The sequence below is a fragment of the Bubalus bubalis genome, chromosome 20, assembly GCF_019923935.1.
Source record: "Bubalus bubalis isolate 160015118507 breed Murrah chromosome 20, NDDB_SH_1, whole genome shotgun sequence".
NCBI lineage: Eukaryota > Metazoa > Chordata > Mammalia > Artiodactyla > Bovidae > Bubalus > Bubalus bubalis.
Genome location: NC_059176.1, coordinates 39,260,733 through 39,281,802, shown reverse-complemented (window position 1 = coordinate 39,281,802; position 21,070 = coordinate 39,260,733). Strand labels below are relative to the sequence as shown.

Here is a 21,070-nt window from a genome sequence, read left to right as displayed (position 1 = left end):
CTATTTTGGGTGATGAGTATCTCCTGTATCCTGATTACATAAATCTGTGTGTGTGTTGGGCTTCCCCGGTAGCTCAGTGGTAAAGAGCCACCTGCCTGCCATGCAGGAGCCGCAGGAGATGCAGGTTCGACTCCTGAATCCACGACTGAAGTGACTTACCGTGCACTAGTCGCTCAGTTGTGTCTGATTCTTTGTGACCCCATGGACTGTAGCTTGCCAGGCTCCTCTGTCCATGGAATTCTCCAGGCAAGAATACTGGGGTGGGTAGTCATTTCCTTCTCAAGGGGATCTTTCTGACTCAGAGATTGAACCCTGGTCTCCTGCATTGCAGGTAGATTCTTTACCATCTGAACCACCAGACATGAATCTATACATGTGTTAAAATTAACAGAACAGTACATAAAAGTCAGTTTTATTGTACAATTTTTAAAATAGATTTTTTTAAAAAAGCTCCTCCATTCCACAAATATTTCGAGTGCCTACTACATGCCAGGCACTGTGCAAAATATAATATGTGGGGGAGCCAATCAGAGCATCAGTGAAGGAGACACACTTGACCCAGGCAGGATGAAAAACATGACCAGGGCTGGGGAGCGTGGAGGAGACAGCCATTCCTTTCAGGTGGGGAACCACGGAAATGCTCAGAGGAGGGTGCAGGAAGGAGGAATAGGAGCCTTGTATTCATTCAACAAACATTTATTGAGCCCCTACCGTGTGCTGAGCTCTGTCCTGTGGGGATATCGCGGTGAACACACAGGTCTAGGTCCCCGCTCTCACGGAGTTCACACTCTAGTGGGTGAGAGGTGGACAATAAACGCTCTAATGAGAGCCTTGGGTGCCAAGGAGCACTGGAGGAAGGTGGTGGGGTAACACGGCTGTGGGGGAGAATGCTTTGGAATGAAGGGCTGAGGGAGGCCTCTGGGGGAGGTGACCTTGGACAAATGATGGGGTGGAGCAGAGTCCTGAATGATGCAGCCATTTGGAGAGCTTTCGAGGCATCCAGAGAACAAGATATTGGTAGAATGTACAGCAAAGGCAGGGGCTCTAAGCTGGGAAGATACTGAAGCATGTGAGGGACTAAAAGAAGGCCAGTGAACCTGGTGGACAGGTGGAGTGGAGAGAGATGGAGTGAGAGGTAGGCCAGGATGCAGGTAAGATGCCTGGTGGCATCTTGGATGACAGTGTTACGCTCATCTTTATCTGCATTGTCTGCTGGGGAAGGAAGATAGGCCAGAATTAAGGTGTCCAAAGACCTTCCTGCTGGGGGTTTCCTGGGGTTCTCCCAAGGCCTTCAGAGAGGACAGTCCAGGCCCCTCATCCTTGCCGTGCCCCATCTCCCACCTCCCTCCATGGCTATGGCTGTTGGATGGGGCTGATGGCTGATAGACTCATTTCTTTAGGGCCTCATCTGCCGTGACTCAGAAGGAAGTGGCACACTGGCTGCTCACAGCATCTCACCCCACACCCTGGGGGCCTCAGACACACAGGGCAGTCTAGGGTTCTTCAGAAGGCGTGTGAGTCTGGAAAAGGGGAGGTAGGAAGAGCCCCACAGTGCCTAGCACACACACAACCACGAACACCCACAGGAACAGCCGGTCCACCACCATGGCCACGTACTTCCAGTCCTCGATGACCTGTGGGCAGACAGAGGGGCCAGTTACAGGGGCCGAGTGAGGGCAGTCCTGTTTTCCGTCTTCCCCCTGAGTCGGGGCCCCACTCTCTGGCCAGGGACCCTGCAGGCCACTTAGTACTTGGAGGGCAAGTTCTGAGTCTGAAGCTGGTCTTTCAGCTGGGAACCTGTGTGCCTCTCGGGTCCTCAGTCCACCCCTACACACCCCTATCTCAATCCACCCCTCCTCCATGGCATCATGGAGCCACTGGGAGCTGGGCTGTACACAAAGGTTAGGACGAAGGGGTTATTGATGCCACATATGCAATTCAAAACCAAACTTGATTACACATAAGCGGGGCAGGACCTGAGGATCACAAGGCCCCTGCTCTCATTTCTACCCCAAGCCCCCTGTCTGAGCTGGCCTCACCCAAAGGAAGACTTGGGGTACACCGAGCTGAGTGGGGGCTGGGCAGTGGGCCCTGCAGGACAGCTGGAAATCCTGCTGTTTAATTTGCTCAATTCTGTTAACAGCAGATTGTCTGCTAGTTCTCTGATCAAGACCCACTCTTCTACATCATCTAGGTTTCTCTCCTCAACCCTCCTGCCCTTCCCCTGGCTCCCTGCCCCCACCCCAATGCTCCATGTGGTTCATCTCAGACTCAGCTGTGGGATAAAGGATTGGGAGGAACCTGGCTGGCCTCTTGAGGTGCCACTGCAGATGTGCTTGCCTCTCTGGCCTGGGAGAGATGCCCCCAGAGAGACCCAGCCTCCTGGTCTTCCTCCCCCACTTCCGCTTTCACAGCCCAGCCTGTCTGGATCCTTCTGCATGTGAACTTGCTCTGGTGGAGAGTGGCTGGATCAGCAAAATTCAGCAGAGGCTCTGGAGCTGGAAATTCGGGCAGCAATGGGCAGGCTGGTGTCAGTGACCCAATTTTTCAGAGCCCTGGTCAGCAGTGGGCATCTACCCTCCAGGACGACAGCTGGTCAACCAGTCCCACACCTGCAGCCAAACACAACCGCTGCAGAAACCTCACACTTTTCACATGGGGCTCTTGGGTTTCTTTTTGACAGCCCTAACTGCCAACGACTCTGTGTGTGTACGTGCCTCTCCCCCTCTTTTTATATTTCTGCACTATTTATAGTGACCGGTTAATCACCAGGGAGGGTGACAGTGCTGAAGATGAGAAGCAGCCGGGCCGGCTCAGGGGCAAGCGAGCACGCCCTGGGAGGGAAACCTCTTTTCACCAGCTAGGCACGAGAAAGTCGATCAACAAATAAGGCCACCATGTGTCAGTTCAGGGCAAGGCACTGAGAAGGGCAAGAAATGGTAATGACATCAGAAAGATGTGAGTGTGGAGCTGGGCTCTGCTCCGTGCCAGCTGTGTGACCTTGGGCAAGTCAGTGAGCCTCTCTGGACCTAGTTTTTTCTATTGTAAAATGGGAGTTTGAGTAAATGCCACATCACAGGTTCCCGGGAGAGTTAGTGGTAACGTCTGTCAGGTCCTGGCAGAGTGCCTGATGTGTGGTTGGAGCTCAACGAACACAGGCCATTATGTTATGGTAACCGTGGGTCATGCCTGGCTCCTTCCCACAAGATGCTTTTAATTAATTGAGTTAGAAACTGGAGGAGGTCTAGAGGAAGGGCTCAAGGGTGGTGAGACCTTTAGAAGAGAGAGCTCAGGGTAGGGGTCTGGCTCAGCCAGGGGTGCAGGAGAATAGCTTCTCACCCTGCGTCTGCACAGGAACTGGCAGGGATCTGGTTAAAAATGTGGCCCTTGGACTGCCTCCCATATCGGTCCTGGCTCAGTCAGAACAGGTGGCCCCAAAAGCTGTATTTTGAAAAGTTGCCCAAGTGGCTCCTAATTAGCCAGCAGGGCCCCAGGCTGCATATGAACATTTGGGACTCAGTGAATTAGGTGATGCTCAGCTACTGATCACTCACCTAGAGCCAGACATCCTGGAATGTGAAATCAAGTGGGTCTTAGAAAGCATCACTATGAACAAAGCTAGTGGAGGTGATGGAATTCCAGTTAAGCTATTTCAAATCCTGAAAGATGATGCTGTGAAAGTGCTACACTCAATATGCCAGCAAATTTGGAAAACTCAGCAGTGGCCACAGGACTGGAATAGGTCAGTTTTCATTCCAGTCCCAAAGAAAGGCAATGCCAAAGAATGCTCAAACTACTGCACAACTGCACTCATCTCACACGCTAGTAAAGTAATGCTCAAAATTCTCCAAGCCAGGCTTCAGCAATACATGAACCGTGAACTTCCAGATGTTCAAGCTGGTTTTAGAAAAGGCAGAGGAACCATAGATCAAATTGCCAACATCTGCTGGATCGTGGAAAAAACAAGAGAGTTCCAGAAAAACATCTATTTCTGCTTTATTGACTATGCCAAAGCCTCTGACTGTGTGGATCACAATAAACTGTGGAAAATTCTGAAAGAGATGGGCATACCAGACCACCTGACCTGCCTCTTGAGAAACCTGTAGGCAGGTCAGGAAGCAACAGTTAGAACTGGACATGGAACAACAGACTGGTTCCAAATAGGAAAAGGAGTACTTCAAGGCTGTATATTGTCACCCTGCTTATTTAACTTATATGCAGAGTATACCATGAGAAACGCTGAGCTGGAAGAAGCACAAGCTGGAATCAAGATGCCGGGAGAAATATCAATAACCTCAGATATGCAGATGACACCACGCTTATGGCAGAAAGTGAAGAGGGACTAAAAAGCCTCTTGATGAAAGTGAAAGAGGAGAGTGAAAAAGTCGGCTTAAAGCTCAACATGCAGAAAACGAAGATCATGGCATCTGGTCCCATCACTTCATGGGAAATAGATGGGGAAACAGTGGAAACAGTGTCAGACTTTATTTTTGGGGGCTCCAAAGTCACTGCAGATGGTGATTGCAGCCATGAAATTAAAAGACGCTTACTCCTTGGACGGAAAGTTATGACCAACCTAGATAGCATATTCAAAAGCAGAGACATTACTTTGCCAACAAAGGTTTGTCTAGTCAAGGCTATGGTTTTTCCTGTGGTCATGTATGGATGTGAGAGTTGGACTGTGAAGAAGGCTGAGTGCCGAAGAATTGATGCTTTTGAACTGTGGTGTTGGAGAAGACTCTTGAGAGTCGCTTGGACTGCAAAGAGATCCAACCAGTCCATCCTAGAGGAGATCAGCCCTGGGTGTTCTTTGGAAGGACTGATGCTGAAGCTGAAACTCCAGTACTTTGGCCACCTCATGCGAAGAGTTGACTCATTGGAAAAGACTCTGATGCTGGGAGGGATTGGGGGCAGGAGAAGGGGACGTCACAGAGGATGAGATGGCTGGATGGCATCACCGACTCGATGGACGTGAGTGAGTTTAAGTGAACTCTGGGAAGTGGTGATGGACAGGGAGGCCTGGTGTGGTGCGATTCATGGGGTCGCAAAGAGTTGGACACGACTGAGCGACTGAACTGAACTGAACTGAGCTACTGAATGGTTCTGAACTAAAGCAAGCGTAATTCAATCTACTTTTTAGAAAATGAAATCTGATTATTCTATAGAGCTTTTTGATTCTCAAACTGGACTGAGCCTAGGGATCCACTGGGGATCCGGTGAAAATGCAGCTGCTGAGCCACCAGGTCTGGGGTGGCGGTGGGAAGACTGGGGGCAGGCAGTTGAGACGCAGGCTCTCTAACCAGCTCCCAGGCCAGGCTGGTGCAGCTGGTCCAAGGACCACACTCCCAGGACAAGGGTGGAGAAGAGCTTGCGTCCTATATTCCGCTTGTTAGCAAAGCTTTCTCACAGGGTAATTTTGGAGCTTTTCCACCCTGTTCTTTTCTCTGGGCACTAACTAATGGAATCCCGGAACCGTCCCTTGAGAATAAGGCTGGTGAAAAGGAATTGCAGGAAGGTAAGAACATGGAGATGCCCTCTTTTTCCCTGGGGAAGCTGCATGTTGTGTTATAAAAAAATCTGTTCAAAGAATCTTATCCGATAAGGTGTTAAGATGCGAACATTCACAAGACTCTGAAACTTGTTCTCCTGCCGGGTTTGGAAAATTTCTAATTGTTACCATTACATTCTGTCTTCAGCTGTCATAAAATTGTTCTCTGAAGCATTACTTGTTCAGTGGAATCGATTGAGTGCCTGAGCTCTAGAACTCATTGCTCTGTCCTGTGAAAGTAAGCTTAACCTCTTTTTTGGAAATCTGTAATTGTAGTCACCCAAGTTGATAATTTATTACCCCGGTAGCAATAATATTTGAATGGATAGTTCTACCCTCCTAAAAGCTATAAATGTTTGCGTGGCTTCTTCACAAGCCTGACAAGCATGGGAGTGGAGATCCTGGGTGCCCTGGCCCACCTGTGTCCCTAAAGGCTGCAAAATCAGTTTCCAGCCCACGGACAGCCTCCCACTTCTGCCTGCTTCTCCTCTCTGCTCTGCCCCCGGGGTTCCTCCCACACCAAAGCTGCTTGCTCCACAGCCAGCTGGTGTCACCAGGAAGTGCAGGGGAGTTCATGCCCCAGGGCTACTCGAGCAGTGCGGGATGGGAGTGATGGGCAAAGCCCTTTTCCCTCCCAGGGGATGATTCTGAGGCATGCTCCCATACTTCTGCAGGGGGTCTCTGATGCCCCAGACCCCATAGCAGTATCCTGCTCACTGATACCCACACTGGCAAGCCTCCTTTCCCCGTCTCACTTTCTCCACTTCCTTAATGTGCTTCGTGGGATCACTTCTCAGAAAAAAAAAAAACAAAAAACTACCTCTGCCTAGGTCCTTATATCGAGCTCTGCTTTTGGGGAACCCAAAACAAACTAAAAAGGATCATTGGTACTTCCTTCCTCTCCCTGGATGCACAAAACTAAAATAAAACTCATTTTACTCTTGGATTTCTTATTTAAGCAAAGAATCTGAGAGCCTTTGTCTCCTGAATTAACTTCAGGAAATGGGAAACTGACTGTAGAGTCCAGACCTCTTCCATTGGGCGGGTGTTGGGGGATGGGCTAGCAACTTACACTCTGGTCCAGATCGTCACTCTTCATGTGCTGGGCAATGAAGCTGACGCCCTCTAAAGCCTCCTGCACATCCTGCCTGAACCTCCCAGAAGACCTCAGCCGGAAATCTCTGGGGATACCCGCTGAGTCTGAGGCCACTGGAGACTTGGGAGCTGCCAAGCCAGGGTTCACAAAGTACATGGAGTTCCCATAGAGATTGGACGAGCTGGTGGGGCCCATGGCCAAGGTGGTGGTGGTGGTAGCCTCAGACTTGGTCAGGCGAGCCAGGCTGGACTGGGGGGCCCTAGAGGGGCTGCTGTCGGGACGCTTCATGAAGAGGAAGGTGGGGAGCTTGTGTAGGAAGCAGCGCTTGACCCAGGGTGCCATGGTGTGCGTGCTAGGTGAGCGGTGGTGCACGTTGAGCACGCAGACGCTGGTGACGATGGAGAAGGTGACCAGCACCATGGTGAACATGAGGTACTTGCCGATGAGCGGCACGTTGAGGGAAGTGGGAGGCACAATCTTGGAGATGAGCAGCAGGAAGACGGTGAGCGCCAGCAGCACGGAGATGCACAGCGTCATCTTCTCGCCACAGTCAGAAGGCAGGTAGAAGACAAGGATGGCCAGGGAGGTGATAAGCACGCAGGGGATGATGAGGTTGATGGTATAGAAGAGCGGCTTGCGCTTGATGATGAAGTCATAAGTCACGTCCACATAACTGGGGTCCTGTGGGTTCACTGTCCTTCGCCCAGGGAGGGCGACTATGTCCCATTCGCCACTGGGGGTGAAGTCATCCATGCTGGCCGAGGGCATCTTGAGGACCATGTCAATCTCCGTGTGGTCGTATGTCCAGGAGCGGAACTTGAGGGAGCAGTTCTGCTGGTCGAAGGGGAAGTGCTTCACCTCGATCTTGCAGGCACTCTTGCAGATGGCAGGGGGCAGCCACATGACACTGCCATTGGAGCGGACCACCACGTTGGTATACAGAGACACCTCGTAGGTCCCGTCGGCGCTGGGGGCAGGGGCAAGGCATGGAGGAGAACATCATGAAACCCATAGATGACGTCCGGCTGTTCTTAGAACTGGCCAAAGAGCCCTGTGGGATTATTTCTCACTAGTCACTCTTCCAACCCCCCCATGCTCTCAGTGCAAAGGCCTGCTTTAATTGGCAATTGCACAGCAGAGAGAGACCCTGCCATGAAGCAGCTTAAAGGCTTTATGTAGATGAGCTCATTTAAGCCTCACAACGGTCCAATGAAGTAAGTATTATTAATATTATTGTCCCCATTTTACAGACGGGAAAACCAAGGTTCAGAGAAGTCAGCTGTCTTCAAGTTCAGAAATCTAGTAAGCAGTACCTCTAAGATTTGAAGTCTGATCTTTCTGTTTTTACACCACCTACTCATAATCATTTCATGCTTTTGCTAGTACAACTATGACCTGGGAAGTCTGTTAGTCCCCTCCACCTACCTGAAATATGTATGCATATCAAGTCAGTGCTACCCAGACAAAGAAATATATATGCATATCAAGTCAGTGCAACTGACAGTCAAAAAGACGGTATGGAGGACAGAAGGAGCCCTGGACTCAGGGTCAGAAGGCTGGCCCTGGTGCCAGCAGTGCCTGAGTCCTAAGATCCTTCCCATCTCTTGGTCTCCAATTCCTCTCTGTAACTGAGGGTGCTGGCTCTGTGCTTCTCTAATTCCTCTTGTAGCATGACGGCTGGGAGGTCTGGGTGAAGCCCAGGACTGGAGGACCCCCAGGCTTGGCCCTCACCACTGTGGCCAACCCTTTCACTTACTTGTTGTAAAGCACGATGTCAGGCAGCCAGACGCGATTTGCAGGGATCCTCAGGATGTTCACACCCTCATAGCGGGAGCTGTTCCAGGCCAGGCGGTAGTCTGTCCATTCCTGAGCAGACAGGCAAGGTCCCGTCACTTGTAGGTCCCTCGCTGCCAAGGGGCAGCCCTGGAGAAAACATCTCCTTGGGCTGGGGACCCTGCAGGGCACTTACCTGTTTCAGCCAGATGTTGGTGGTCATGATCTGTTCTCGCTCATTCTGGGGAGGGAAATGCAGCTATCAGTTCACCAAGTAGGAGGTGAACAGATCCCACTTTATCAAGCAAAAGGCTGTGAGCTTCAGGGCCATGTGACCAACCGCTGACCTAACATCTGCAAAAGGCTCAGAGGTATTTCATAACCAGCCTGCCTGAGACAGAGCTCCTTATCTTCACCCAGACCTGGGTTTCCACTGGCATTGCCATCTCAGTGAATGGCACCCCAGCCATACAATTCCACAGGCCAGTAAACCTGGCAGGTGTCCCTGATCCCTGGCTCTCTGATCCATCAGTAAGTCCTATAGATCAACAGGTTCCCAACCATTTTGGCACCAAGGACCAGTTTTGTGGAAGACCATTTTTCCATGGACTGAGGTAGCGGGGGGCATGGTTTCAGGATGATTCAAGTGCATTCCATTTATTGTGCACTTTATTTCTATTTTGTGGCAATCTCAGGATATTCCACCTTGACTTTAGGGTTAGGATTTGTGCTCCTCTGAGAATCTAATGCTCCTGCTGATCTGACCTGAGGCACAGCTCAGGTGGTCATGGGAGTGATGGGGAATAGCTGTAAATACGGATGAAGCTTTGATCGCTCGCTCACCATTCACCTGCTGTTCAGCCCAGCTCCTAACAGGCCACAGTGCCAGCCCGGGGGGTTGGGGACCCTACACAAGTCACAGATTTGCCTGCTTGAGATCAGCCCTGGGATTTCTTTGGAAGGAATGATGCTAAAGCTGAAACTCCAGTACTTTGGCCACCTCAAGCGAAGAGTTGATTCATTGGAAAAGACTCTGATGCTGGGAGGGATTGGGGGCAGGAGGAGAAGGGGACGACAGAGGATGAGATGGCTGGATTGCATCAGTGACTCGATGGACGTGAGTCTGAGTGAACTCTGGGAGTTGGTGATGGACAGGGAGGCCTGGCGAGCTGCGATTCATGGGGTCGCAAAGAGTCGGACACAACTGAGCGACTGATCTGATCTGATCTGATCTGCCCATCTCCTCTGCCACTATCATCTCTTGCTTCATAGATACTGCATCTTTTCTGAATTCAAGGTTTGTGGCAACTCTGTGTGGAGCATCTTATTGACAGTTTTTCCAACCGCAGTTGCTCACTTTGTGTGTCTATGTCACATTTTGGTAATTTTTGCAACATTTAAAACTTTTTCATTATTATATTTGTTCTGGTGATCTGTGATCAGTGATCTTTGATGTTACTACTACAAAAAAACTACAACTCAGATGATGGTTAGCGCTTTTTTGGTTTTTTAGCAATAAAGCACTTTAAAATTAAGTTATGTACATTTCATTTTAGACATAATGCTATTGCACACAATACAGCATAGTGTAAACATACCTTTTATATGTACTGGGAAACCAAAAAAATCATGTGACTTAATATTCACTATATTGTGGTGGTCTGAAACCAAACCTGAAGTATCTCCAACATAATATGGCAGTTATGCTCTACAAAGTCAATAGGGACCTTCCAGATTTCTTCTCTTCCACACCTAGAATGTGGTCCCCATATGCGTGGTCCACAATGACCACCGCAGCTGCAGCCATTATACCCACATTCTAGGCTCTTGAAGGGCAGACGGAAAGAGGAGAGAGAAGATGCACGTCAACTGTCTTTTTCCCTCAAATGCCTTGTTTTAATTAGAGTATTTAGACCATTTACATTTAGTGTAGTTACTGATATATTTGGGTTTAAACCTACCATCTACCTGTTTTCTGTTTATTCCCTTTCTCTCTTTTCTTGCCTTATTTTGGATTAACAATTTTATTATCCATTTCTCCCCTTATTAATGTGACTCTTCTTTTAGTAGTTACTCTGGAGACTGCAAGATGCATAATCCTAACCTTTTAGCACCTAATATAAATTAGTACTTTTATCACTTCTAGAACAAGGCAAGAACTTTAGAACATTTCGTCTACACCCTCCTTCTGCTGCTACTGCTGCTGCTAAGTCGCTTCAGTCGTGTCCAACTCTGTGCGACCCCATAGATGGCAGCCCACCAGGCTCCCCCGTCCCTGGGATTCTCCAGGCAAGAACACTGGAGTGGGTTGCCATTTCCTTCTCCAATGAATGAAAGTGAAAAGTGAAAGTGAAGTCGCTCAGTTGTGTCTGACTCTTCACGACCCCATGGACTGCAGCCCACCAGGCTACTCCATCCATGGGATTTTCCAGGCAAGAGTACTGGAGTGGGGTGCCATCGCCTTCTCCCACACCCTCCTTACTTTGGGGCTATTGTTATGTATTTAATTCTACATAAAATAAAAATCTTGCATGATATATTTTTTGTTTTATACTGTCAATATCAGTTCAAATTCACCCATATATTTACCCTTTCTGTTATGTTTCATTCTTTCCTACATTTCTGTATTTCCATCTGGAATCATTTTTCCTTATGGTTGAAGAACATCTTTTGGTATTGGGTCTTCTTTTATTAAATTCTCTCTCTTTTTTTGTCTGAAAACATCTTTATTTAACCTTCAGTTTTAATTATTTTTTTTACTGGTTGCATACATCTAGGTTTGCAGGTTTTTCTTACAGCATTTAAAAAATGTCATTTAATTTTTTGGCTTCCATTTCAGCTGTTAGTTTTATTGTTTCTTCTGACTTGTTTCTTCCTGACTGCTTTTAAGATTTTCTTTGTCTTTGGTGGTCAGGAGTTTGTCTATGATGTACCTCGGTAAGATTTTCTTTGTATTTATCCCACAAGAGTTCATAGAGCCTCTTGCACCTGTATCTTAATATCTTTAGTCAGTTTTGGAAAATTCTCAGTATCACTTCAAATATTGCTTCTGTCTTATTTTGATATGCACTCTTTCAGGAACTCTAGATGCACATGTTAGACCCGACATTTTTATCACATACCGTATTATCTTCATTTCCATGTTTTCCTTCCTTTTTTCTATCATTTGTCTAGATATTTTTGATTGACCTTTCTTGCTGTTTATTTTCTCTTCTGCTATGACCAATCTTCTATTAAACCCATCTAATACATTTTAAATTCTCTATCACTTTAAGTTTCCTACACATATTAATGCATGTTATTTCCTTTTTAAGGAAATTTATTTTGTTTATTTTTAGTAGTGATAAAATACGTATAACACAATTTTTACCATCATAATGCAGGTTATTTTAAAGTCTATGTATGATGACTTCAATATCTGAATCATCTGTGTGTATTTCCCTTCTTTTATCTGTTTTTTCTTTTCTTATTTCATCTTGTCTTATTGCTTTCTTAGTAGGTTTTTATCTGACTTTATCCGCCTCCAGGGAAGACCAACTTTGGCTTTATGGCAGGCAGTCAGAGGAAGGGCAAATCATTTTCATTGTCTGTGACTGAGCTGGCTCAAAGCAGGGTTTAGTTTTTGTGAGGGCTGGTCTGTGCTTGACTCCTTTTGATTCTTAGGGATGGTCCTTTCAAGGTTCTCACCAAGGCCCCATCTCCTTGGTGGGGCTCCAATTCCAATTTGTGTCATCTCAGCCCTGCAAGAGTAGCAATGATTCAGCTAGGCTTCCCAACCTCTTAGCCACCACTTTGGATTCAGCTCCCTAGCCTCTTGGCCCAGTGTTTGCTGCTGCTGCTACTAAGTCTCTTCAGTCGTGTCCAGCTCTGTGCGACCCCATAGACAGCACCCCACCAGGCTCCCCCATCCCTGGGATTCTCCAGGCAAGAACACTGGAGTGGGCTGCCATTTCCTTCTCCAATGCATGAAAGTGAAAAGTGAAAGTGAAGTTGCTCAGTCATGTCCGACTCTTAGCGACTCCATGGACTGCAGCCCACCAGGCTCCTCTGTCCATGGGATTTTCCAGGCAAGAGCATTGGAGTGGGGTGCCATTGCCTTCTCTGGCCCAGTGTTTACCAATCATCAAATGAGAGGGAAAGCACCAGAAACTGTCAGGGCCACCTCCTGGGTCCTGGTCCCTCAAATCCTAGACCTAGAAGTTCTCCAAGACCTTCAAACTAACTGTGGGGAGGACAGGCATTTTTGTCTGGCTTTTCTAAATATTCTTGTGAGAAAGTTAATCTGCAACAAGCAACTCTGTCATTAATGGAAGCTGAAAACCTTCATCTGCCTTAAAAATTATTTTTAAGTGGAGGTACAATTTACATACTGTGAAAGGCATAGGTCTTAAGAGGTACAATTTGATCAGTTTTAACAATGCATTATCCAGGTAGCCCATCTCCTTTCAAGGTATAGAACAATGCTATCACTCAGAAAGGCCTCTTGTTCTATAGTCCCACGTCTTAGTCCTCTCTACTTCCCCAGCAGCTGCCTTCCCAAAGACAGCCCCAAGTGCAATCTCTGAAGGCCTGCGGGCCTTCGCATGGCACAAACTCCCTGTTTGTGCCCTAGAAACTTCCATCTTTAAGCTGGTTATGCCCTAATCCTCCCTTCTCGAAAACCAAACCCTGAAATAGAGTAGGGAAAGTAAGCCCCCAAACCTCACATCTGTTCCATACACCTTTCAGGATTATGATGGTTCACAGGTGTGGGGGCTGGAGGCTGTGTGCCCTCCTCTTTCTGGTAACTTCTGTTACCCCACAGAGCAGATCTGGGAGGGGCAGCCTGACCCTGGAAGCATGGCGAGAGCTGCCTGCCTGTCTTTCCTCACTAGGGCAGCAGCTGGGGTCACCCCATTAAGCAAAAAGCCCTTGGCTGGACAATAACACTCAGACATCAGCCTGGGAGCCGCCTGGCCGGAAGCGCTTATTCCTTCCAGTTGGCCTGTGGAGAGGAGAGGGGCAGAGCGCACAGGCTTTTCACCCCTCCCCCATTCTGGAGCTGTGCTTCCTCCCAGGGGAGGAAGCCAGCCAGTAATTTGGCCAAAGCCTTCGCCAGGGCTATAGGTTGCAGGGGCTGGCTTTGTGGGGGCCGACTGGGTTAGGGAGAGAGGCTGGGGATAAGAAGGCAGTCGCTGGACCAGAGGAGGTTCAGGCATCTTGGCCGGCTCCTTCCCCTTGCTTGGACAAGTACCCCACACACTCCCCATGTGAATGCTCCTCTCAGAGCCGCTTTCAGAGGCAGGGTTCCAAACCTGTGCATGGGGATGTGGAAAGGGCCACAGGGAAGATTAACAATGGGCCATGGTTTTTTCAGGCACCCCCAAATCAGAGACAGTAGAGGGGAGAGAGGGAGTGCCTTGTACCTCAGCACCCCTACCCAGGTCCCGCACCTACACATGACAACCCTACTTGTGGACTGTACAATCCATTCTTCATTTCCATACCCACAGTGACTACCCTCATTTATCCAGACCCTCACCCAGTTGGCTAGGCCAAGGCAGCAGCTGACTCTGGCCCTGTCCCTACACCTGGGCCTCTGTAGCCATCAGTTTCTGTACCCTGATTCCTATTTCCCCCGGATAGGTAGGGGATATGTGAGGTCATCTGTTCAACAGACAGGGGAGATGATAGGGTAGAAGGAGGAGATGCTTATGGCCATGTTGGAGGCCCACTTGTCTATGGCAGGCCTGTTGGCTGCCTGCTCAGTGGTCATTCCACCCTTATAACTTCTTTGTTAATAAAACTATGACTTTGTTAGATACTGCATACTCATGAACTTCATGGGCCCTTCTCTGGCCTCCTCGCCACGTACTTGATTATATATTTAGCGGTGCCGGGTCTTAGTTGCATCACGCAGGATCTTCGTCTTCATTGCAACATGCGAGATCTTTAGTTGCAGCATGCAGGATCTAGTTCCCTGACCTGGGATGGAACTCAGGCCCCCTGCATTGGGAGCATGGAGTTTTAGCCACTGGACCACCAGGCAAGTCCCACCTCATATTATTTAAGTCTTAGCTAACTGTGGTAATTCCATTCCTCCAGCCAACAATCAGTGAAAGCTTAGGCATGAGCTGCAGCCCTGGCCACTGGGATGCCCAGAGGTGGGGAGGTCTCTAGGAAAGTCTTCCTCATACTCAGAAAGGTACCCCAAAAAAGATTTGCCATTTCCTGCCACAGACATTGTCATGTGAAGATTTTATGTTTGGAACCATGGCCACCGTCTTATGATCAAGGTGGGGGTCGGGGTGGGGGTCAGAAAACAAGAGACTAACAGTCCTGACATCATTGCCAACAACCTAGGATCCTGACATCACTGAATTACTGCATTAATTGAAACATTTAACGACAACACTGAAACGACTGGCCTGCTCTCCTGTTATTCGATATAACAGATGTCCTTATTGTTTTAGCCACTCATAGTTGGATGCTTTGTTGATCATCCAACTATGCTTGAAGCCAAAGCACTGTAATTGGTATTGGGGTCATGGATATGCAGGTGGCTCCAAAGTGTGGAACAAGAGTGCACAAAGTGGGCAAGACCTCTCTAGCAAAGAAAAGAGTGAGCGCAAAGACACAGACAGCAGTTTGGGAGAGAAAAATAGTAACTTAGAGGCCGAGTCAGGGGTCTCAAAGTTTAGGCAAATTCCTTAATTTTCACACACAGAAAAAGATCAGATGAATAACCTTGGGGCACATCTGCCCCCAGTACCTACCACGCTGATGAGCTGGGCCAGGGAGAGCTGCAGCTGGATGGAGATGAGCTGGGAGGAGCTGGTGGCTGGGCGGATCAAGTTGTTGTAGCGGGTTTTGTTCAGAAGGTCGTCCATGAGCTTCTCCTCTGCATTGGCCACACGGCAGTCCCCTGGGAAAGCACATAGTCAGATCTGCAGGATCCTCATCCAACTGATGGCAAGGAAAGGGAAAGCTGCAAAGGCCAGGGAGCACAGGTGCCCTCAGGGCTGGTCGGAGCAGCTAAGATGCTGGCAGGCCTGCCTCTCCTTGGGGTCTTCCAATTACATCTGTCCAAGACAGAGCTCAGCTCTCTCCCACCTTGCCCTACATCTTCCTCCTTCTGTCCCCTCTGACAGTGAATGGCACCTGGGCATCTATTTCTGACCCCTCTCTTGGTTCATCCAAGTGGCCACCCAGTTCTGTCTCTTCTACTTTCCTAGTCACTCAGTCCATCCTCCTCTCTCCATCCCTCCAGCCCTGATCCTGGCTCACCACCCTGCCCCCAGGCTCTTCCAGGGAGACCTCTTTGCTGGTCTTCCCTCCCTAACTCTGCCCCTGCTGCCATGTCCCATCAGTGCCAGAGTGGTCTTCCTACAACCACTGGATCAGACCCCATCCCTGCCCATAACCTCTCAGAGCTGTAGGCAGAGTTCACATCACATGTTTCAGCTTGGCATCCAGAGTCCTTTGCTCCTGGCACCAGCATCACTTCCCCAACCTGATCTTTTCTTACCTCTCCACCTCTGTGCCTAGGTGCTCTATATTTCACCCATATATACTGTTTCATTTCCCCATGGGACCTTCACTGTCTCACTTCTAAGTCTTCCAGTGCACTCTTCTGCCAGAATAGCCACCAAATATCTGAGTGTCTTTCTTATGCCAGGCACTGCGTTATGTGCTGGGTATAACAGCTGGCAAAGACCCAGAAATGGCTCCTGCCCTCAGAGAGCCTCCCGTGTAGTGGAGAGACATTACGCAAACGTGAATTTGTGTTCAGAGCTGGGGAGATGGTGATGCTTTCACTAAAAGAGAAAAGCCCTGAGCCAGGAGGCAGTTTCCTGGGCTCAGACTGCCCTACAGAGAGCAAAGTGTCTTTGAGATACCAAATGAAGGGGTCCAACTGGCAGTTGGCTCTTGGTCTGGAGCTTAAAGGAGGGGTCTGGGCTCAGAACCATATTTGAGACCCAGCAAAGGCAGCCTCCTGCAAGGAGCCTGATGTGGTTGTGAGCCCCACTGAACGCTCACAGCCCCAGAGCTGCCCAGATCTCTTGCCATGTGGCATCTGTGCCTTTGTCCTGTCTCCCTCACACGTCTGGGAGTGAAGGTGAGGTTCAGGAACTCCATCATGTTCATTCTGGTGACTTCAATTAGGGGTAGGTGGGGGAAGGGTCTTGGAAAGAAGGAGCCTCCAAGGAAGGTCAAGGACACCTGAGCAGGAGATCCCAGGGATAAGGGAAGAGATGAGGGTGTACAGAGGAAATAGTGGGGCAGCAAGAAAGAGGGGGAAAGAATGAGGGAATAAGGAAGGCTGAGGAGGTGGGGGTGGGTCTGCTAGCTCAGCAGGCCCTGCACTGGGATTACATCTCTGGATGTGGCCAGAGGACCCTGAGTGTGAACTGCCCGACAGAGCAAGTCTGAGGTGGACTCCTGGGTGGGAGCTGGGCTGGATGCAAGGCCACGGAGGGCAGCTACCACCCTGCCTGCTCCACGCACTTTCCAACTCGCTGCCTATCTGGAGCAGATGCAATATTTAGTGCCTGTGAAAGATGCTCCCGGCGCACCTGCTGCCCACTGTCCCTCCCCCAAACTGCTCCAGGCTGCCCAGAGGGTCCTGTGGATGCCTGGCCTACATTCTGAGCTCTGCCTCTCACACCCTGGACCCCCTCCCAGAGGCCAGCTGCTGGAAGCCAGTCTGTAGCCCCCCGAGTAGACACACCATTTCAGCAGGGTATGACTTGCCCAGGTCCATCTGGCATGTCTGGGACAGCTCAGGTCAGAATCTGTAGCTCCTGGCCCCCACCCCTGAAGGGCTGGATCCCACATCTCTGCAGCCCCAGGAGGCTGGTTTACCTGGGTATCTAAGAGGCCAGGGCTGCTCTGCAGGCTGTGGGAGCCCGTGTTCCAGCTCTGAGCCCCCCGGGAGGCTCAGGTTGCTCATCTTTGGGGCTGTCCTGCCTCTCAGGCATTCATTTGGCCCCCAGGGACCCCTTCCCATTTTGAGGACCAGCTATGGGCTCCAAAGAAAGCAGTTTCAAAAACTTTAGACCACTTATCCCACTCTCTATTTCTTATCTGGAGAAACTGAGACCAAAGAGGGGGAGGAACTTACTCAAGGAGCCCCAGCAAGTCAGAGGCAGAGCCAGGTTTAGGAAGCTCTTTCAGGTAGAGCCCCGCTCCCACGCCAATCCCCAACCCCTGGGTCTTCTATCACACCCTTAAGGAGCCTGTCCCTGTAGAAGCCATGGAGGGTCCAGGGCCGAGTGTGTACTCATGCCTGTGCCTGCATTTGTACTTGTGTACGTGCACAGCGCGGGGCGGGAGGGGGGCAGCAAAGGTGAGGGGGGCTTCAAACAATACATGTTTAGGCTTTTCAATCTGCTGCTTTATGCCTGTGAGGCCTGCCAGGTTTAAAAGACCAGGAACAGGCCTCTCACTCCCAGATGATAGGGGTGGCCCAGAAGAGGTGAAAGCTTCACAGACACAGTTGGGGGGAGGGGTCACCTTGGAGCCCTGAGGCCAGCAGAGATACACAAAGAGGCCACCACTAGGGGTCAGTCATGACCCAGTGATTCTGAGGAGGAGTGGGCCCGACCTGCCTCGGTCCAGCGCCTTGTCTTCCTAGGCCTTCTCTGCAGGTGTTAACAGTCTGAGAGGGATGACAGTCTGCGAGGAAGCCATGGCTGGAATTCTAAACTGGGTGAGTGTGTGTACAGTTTGAAAAAGCAGAGCTTATCATAAAAGCTATATTGGAAAAACAGAAAGGCAATAGCTATTGGTTTGTAATACGAGCCCCACAGCTATTGGGGCTTCCCTGGTGGCTCACACGGTAAAGAATCTGCCTGCAGTGCAGGAGACCCAGGTTCCATCCCTGGGTCAGGAAGAGCCCCTGGAGAAGGGAATGGCTACCCACTCCAGTAAGCTTGCCTGGAGAATCCCATGGACAGAGGATCCTAGCAGTCTACAGTCCATGGGTCGCTAACACTTTCTTCTTTTCACAAACCACAGAAAGTGAAGGGTCACTTTTATGGAATCTTGGCAAGTGGGCATCTGAAAGGCAGAATGATTTTCCGTCGAGGATGTTTGTCCTTAACAGAGGAAGGGAACAAGAGATTTGCATTTATTAAAAGGCAGCTATGGATTTTTTTCCCCAAAAGTTGAGGGTTTTAGCTTTTACAAAGAGCTCATGATATATTACCAGTAGCTTCTCCAATTATGTGTAAGAATCACCAGGATGCTTGTATAAATGCAGATTCCTGGGCTCCATTTCCAGAAATTCTGACCCTATGAGCCTAGGATGGGGCCCAGGGATGTGTACTGGGTGTTTCTGATGCAGGTGGCCCTAGGACCATATTTCAGAAACACTGCAACTGACACAGTGGAGAAGGCGATGGCACCCCACTCCAGTACTCTTGTCTGCAAAATCCCATGGACGGAGGAGCCTGGTAGGCTGCAGTCCATGGGGTCGCTAAGAGTTGGACACAACTGAGCAACTTCACTTTCATTTTTGCTTTCATGCATTGGAGAAGGAAATGGCAACCCACTCCAGTGTTCTTGCCTGGAGAATCCCAGGGACGGAGGAGCCTGGTGGGCTGCCGTCTATGGGGTCGCACAGAGTCGGACCCAAATGAAGTGACTTAGCAGCAGCAGCAGCAACTGACACACGAGTCCCCAAGTATGTAGTCAGGGTATATCATACCCATAGAACAGACAGGGAAATGGAGGCCCAGAGAGGGTCAGTGAGCAAGTGGTGACAGAGCCAGGACACACACATGGAGTGCAGACATCATCTCTGGGGAGAGCTCCACTTCCCAGTAGGAACCTTGCATGTCCCCCCATCCTCTTCCATCACCCCCTGGTATGTCTCTGTCCAAGAAAGATACAGCCCTGGTCCTCTAGTGGGCTGACTAGAGCGGGAAGGATAAGCTTGGGCTGGAGGGTAGGAACTGAGACTCCTTGGAACACAGATGGGGAGACTGAGGCCCAGAGCAGGCAATCCTCACCATACCTGACTCTGCTTGGGCAGGGCTGACTGGGTTTCCCTTCGAGGTAGAGTCTGCAGGTTCCTGAGTGGCAGGCCCAACTTCACCAGCCCTGCACTCAGCCAAGCTGGCTGTCCCTACGGCCAACCCCTAGGGGGTGGGTGACCAGAGCCAGAGGTGCCAACGAAGTGTGTTTCCTAGGAGATCCACCCCCAAACACACCTGGATTGGCAAGTTGAGTACCACCCCCACCTCCCCACCCCCAAGCTAAATTTCGCTGGCTGTCTCTACAATAGCGCTGGGGTTGAGCACACCTTCCTGTCCACTCAGCCCCGCTACCCAGCCCAAAGGCGCTCGATTCGGAGGGTGGCCCTGGTGGCCACGCAGAGGACACGCGGTCCCCACCCCAAACTCGCAGACCCATTCATCCTGCCCCTCCCCTACTGCTGGAGAGTGGGCTTAGCCCCGCCCACGCCCCCACTCGTCGGGGACAATCTCGGGCCACTCCCCCGGGTGCTAAGCACCCCCCCTTCCCTCCCACTTATAGCCAGTTCAGCCCGGCTATGCCAGACTCAGTCGCCCCTCCCTCCTTCCCCGAAAAGAACTCACCTCGCCCGCAAAGGGCAACCAGTGAGAAAAGGACCAGAGGGAGAGCGCTTCTCATGACGGGAAGGGGCTGGAGAGGTAGCCGAAGCGAGTTCAGCGGTCGGACCGCACGGGCACCGGCAGCCTCGAGCATGCTAGTGAGAGCGGATGCCCACGGCCTCGGAGGTATGAAGTGGCGGTGAGGAGGGCACTAGGACCCCGCGGAGAGCCCAGCTGAACCCCGCTGGGGGCAGCAGCTGTGAGCTACGCCCACTCGGGAATGGGCGGGGCCAGCACCAGTGGGGCGCTACTGGCTCTTCTGAGCCAACCTCCTAGGGTCGTCACCCCGGGGCTGACCTTGGTACTTCCAGACCTACTCAGGCCTCCCACTTTCCCTAAAGGGAGGCTGGCAGAACAGCGCCTGCACCCTTTGTACAACTGGGGAGACTGAGGCGGACCCTGGCTCTCGCTCTCTTACCTTTTTGAAAAGTGCTTGTACTCTAGCCGGCAGTTCTCTAGGATTTGCATGCTGTCAGGACTCAGGAGGTCTTACAGAAAAAGATCTCCAGTCTGTGCCCATGGGATTTGCTGAAAGCAAGGAGCACTGCAAGAAGTGGGGAATAAGACTGGTGGTGTGCGGCACAGCTATCTGCAGACATTGGGGAAAGGGTGCCTAGGGCAAGTGTGTGGATTTGGGGAGGGTTAAATGGTTCAGAGTCCCCTTACATACTAATAGATTGAGTGACTGGGGAAGGGACAGGATGGGGCCGGAGTGGACTGACTGTGTCCTCCCACTTGAGCCTTACAACCTGTGCTGACCGCAGACAGCTCTGGTGCTTCAAGGGAGTAAGCACCCCCTCCTCCAGCTAAGCGATCCTCGGTAAGAGTTGCAATCAGTATCATTCCTTTGGGAGTTGGGGGACCTTACAGGACAGGCATCAACACCAGGGCAGCCCTACTTTTGGACCTGACCAGAAGTGGCGCCTCGATCCAGAATCCTACAGGGTCTTCGGTGTATTCCTGTAGCCCTCATTCCAAGCTTTCCACCTCCTCCCCTCCCTGAGCCCCACCAGGCAGACCTAGCAACTGGAGGGA

At 50.5% G+C, this 21,070-nt stretch overlaps 1 protein-coding gene across 1 annotated transcript; it reads right to left on the bottom strand.

The window, feature by feature from the left end:
• Positions 1-494: 494 nt before the first annotated feature.
• Positions 495-20,176, bottom strand: CHRNB4 (cholinergic receptor nicotinic beta 4 subunit). Its single transcript, XM_006044392.4, has 6 exons — positions 20,000-20,176; positions 15,173-15,321; positions 8,614-8,658; positions 8,401-8,510; positions 6,621-7,611; positions 495-1,634 (listed from the first exon to the last, which is right to left on the bottom strand). Exons 1-6 carry the CDS (start codon positions 20,127-20,129, stop codon positions 1,494-1,496), a joined length of 1,566 nt encoding a protein of 521 aa, XP_006044454.2. The 5' UTR covers positions 20,130-20,176; the 3' UTR covers positions 495-1,493.
• Between the last annotated feature and the right edge of the window lie 894 nt (positions 20,177-21,070).

Bases quoted from the DNA above. Each gene is read 5' to 3' on its own strand.
- CHRNB4 (XM_006044392.4), bottom strand. From the start codon at position 20,129: ATGCTCGAGGCTGCCGGTGCCCGTGCGGTCCGACCGCTGAACTCGCTT. The intron at 15,322-19,999 runs GTGAGTTCTTTT...GTGCTTTCCCAG, and splicing joins GGTTGCCCTTTGCGGGCGAG to GGGACTGCCGTGTGGCCAAT. The intron at 8,659-15,172 runs GTAGGTACTGGG...TTCCCTCCCCAG, and splicing joins TGGCCCAGCTCATCAGCGTG to AATGAGCGAGAACAGATCAT.